At 42.2% G+C, this 2,411-nt stretch overlaps 1 protein-coding gene across 1 annotated transcript in view; it reads right to left on the bottom strand.

The window, feature by feature from the left end:
* Hmg20a (high mobility group 20A) overlaps nucleotides 1–2,411 on the bottom strand; it is an 82,453-nt gene that overhangs the window by 6,626 nt on the left and 73,416 nt on the right. Inside the window, exon 9 of the mRNA XM_005347400.3 lies at nucleotides 415–557. Coding sequence (XP_005347457.1) covers nucleotides 421–557 — 137 coding nt within the window. The 3' untranslated portion in view covers nucleotides 415–420. The remainder of the gene's footprint in view (nucleotides 1–414; nucleotides 558–2,411) is intronic.

The raw sequence follows: 2,411 nt of genomic DNA, 5'->3' as shown, positions 1-2,411 counted from the left end.
AACATTTCTTACTTAAGTAGAATTAAATATATACATTCCCATTAAATTGCACTAATACTCATCAGGAAAAAGACAGACTCAGGTGAATGCTATTTATTTTGTTCTGAGAACTATTTTTTGGGTAATTTACATTAAACTTTTTCAGACTCTTTAGGAAACCAGTAAGGGGCAAAGCTAGAACTGAGTTCTAACAACAAAATCATGCTTCCAATAAACAGGACTGATACATGTAAGAGAAACCATCAAGTCTGTTTTTATATTACTGAGAAAGATGTCTAGCAATTACACAGCAGGGACCTAAGTCAAGTCTCCACCTCACTTAGTGCAGTTCCAGACTAGCAATCTTGATGGTCTGAGGACACCCCATTTTTGAAGATGGGCAGGCATGCAAACATCCTATCAGTGTGTACTCACCAGCACTTAACGATCAAGCCTGTTCACAACCTCTCGGACTGTAGCTATGAAGTTTTCATTGTCTTGGGGATTAGCTAAAATTATGCTGTGCAGCCTGTTCATATATGAGTCAATGGTGTCCACTGTTGGCATTTCTCCACTTCCTGAAGTGAGATAAGAAGACACAGTAAGAAAACTTTCCTCATGCAGGTCAGCTTCGCCAGCTACACTAACGTGGTTTGCCAAACAGACAGATTTTAATTGCACAGGAGAGACTTTCAGACTTCAAAGGTTGGGAACTAATCTTCGTATTTTGTGGTAGTCTGGATGAGCAATGTCCTCTACAGGCTTATGCATTTGTTGGGGACTGTGGACCCCCAGACCCTTAATTTCCTGTGCCGGTGTAAACTACTTGTTTTCCTCTGCTCTGAGCAGCCTGCAGCTGTTCTGAGCACGAGACCTGATGGCAGGGAAATGCTTTCTGATGGCCTGCAGCTGAAAGATCCCGAGAGCTGGGGCGTGGCCAGAGCACTATATAAGCTGCCCCTGAACACAATAAAGGGGGCATTCTTGTTTTAAGGATTACCCATGTCTCTCTCTGTGTTTGTCAGTCTCCAGCCCCTTGCCCAGCTCACAAACCATACCGTAGCGTGTAGCACGTAGAACAGGCGTATTGCTTTATATGCATCATTTCTATTTTTTCCCCCCAGGACAGAGTTTCTCTGTATAACAGTCCTGGTTGTCCTGGAACTTGATTTGTAGACCATGCTAGCTTCGAACTTACTGAAGTCTGCCTGCCTCTGCCTCCTGAGGGCTGGCATTAAAGGCGTGTGCCATTATCGCCTGGCAGGTTTATGTATTTCAATACTTGGTCCCTGGTTGATGGCAGTGTTTCAGGAGGATAGGGAGCCAGGTGGGGGTTAGCTAGAGGAAGATGTTATAGGGAGAGGGCTTTCTGAGTTTCAATTGAAGTGATCTCTAATCTTCCTGCTCTAGCCACTATGCCCGTTACCTGTTACCACACTTCCCCACCATGATGGACTCTTACTCCCTGGAACCATAAGCCCAAATAAACTATTGCTTCGGTAAGTCTCTTTTGGTCATGATGTTTTATCATAGCAACAACAAATAATTAATACATACTCTAAACTAGTGGTTTTCACCTGTGGGCTTCGATTCTTTGGGGGTCGAATAACCCTTTCACAAGTGGTCACCTAAGACCATTGGAAAACAGATGATATGATTTGTAACAGTGCAAAATTACAGTTATGAAGCAGCATTGAAAATAATCTTATGGTTGGGGTCACCACAACATGAGGAGCAGTATTAAAGGGTTGCGCGTTAAAAAGGTTCAGAACTGATGATCTAGACAGATGGGCAATATAATACAGTATCTACTAGTCTACTAGGAGTTGTATAACAAAAGATTTGAGACTGCCAGATTTTTCCCATGATCATAATTAAAATGAGAACAAAGGTAAGAAATTCTAGTGTTGTTTTCCTTTCTATTAAAACACCACTAAATTCAAGACAAACATACGTAGAAGAAAATGTTCTCAGGATTTGAAACTTGATCACCCAATGGTTATGAATAGGTTTAATAGTAAAGAATACATTAAAACAGAAGTGGACAAAAATCTAAATGATCAATCTGGATTATTTTTAATAAATATGGATATTCTATGTCTCATTGAATTTTTTTTTTTTTGCGAGATGGTCTCACTATGTAGTCCTAGGTATCCTGGAACTCACTAGGGTAGATCAGGCTGGTGTCGAACTCATAGAGATCCTCCTGCCTCTGCCTCCCAAGTGTTAGGATTAAAGGTGCGGATCATTATGCCCTGCCTAGCTCCCATTGATGCTTGGGAGGCAGAGGCAGGCAGATCTCTGAGTTCAAGGTCAGCCTGGACTACAGAGTGAGTTCCAGAACAGCTAGGGCTGTTACACAGAGAAACCCTGTGTGTGTGTGTGTGTGTGTGTGTGTGTGTGTGTGTGTGTGTGTGTGTGTGTGTGTCAGG

This window comes from Microtus ochrogaster, chromosome 5 (assembly GCF_000317375.1).
Source record: "Microtus ochrogaster isolate Prairie Vole_2 chromosome 5, MicOch1.0, whole genome shotgun sequence".
NCBI lineage: Eukaryota > Metazoa > Chordata > Mammalia > Rodentia > Cricetidae > Microtus > Microtus ochrogaster.
Note: the sequence above shows the minus strand (reverse complement) of the source record. Positions and strands in the feature narration are given on the sequence as shown.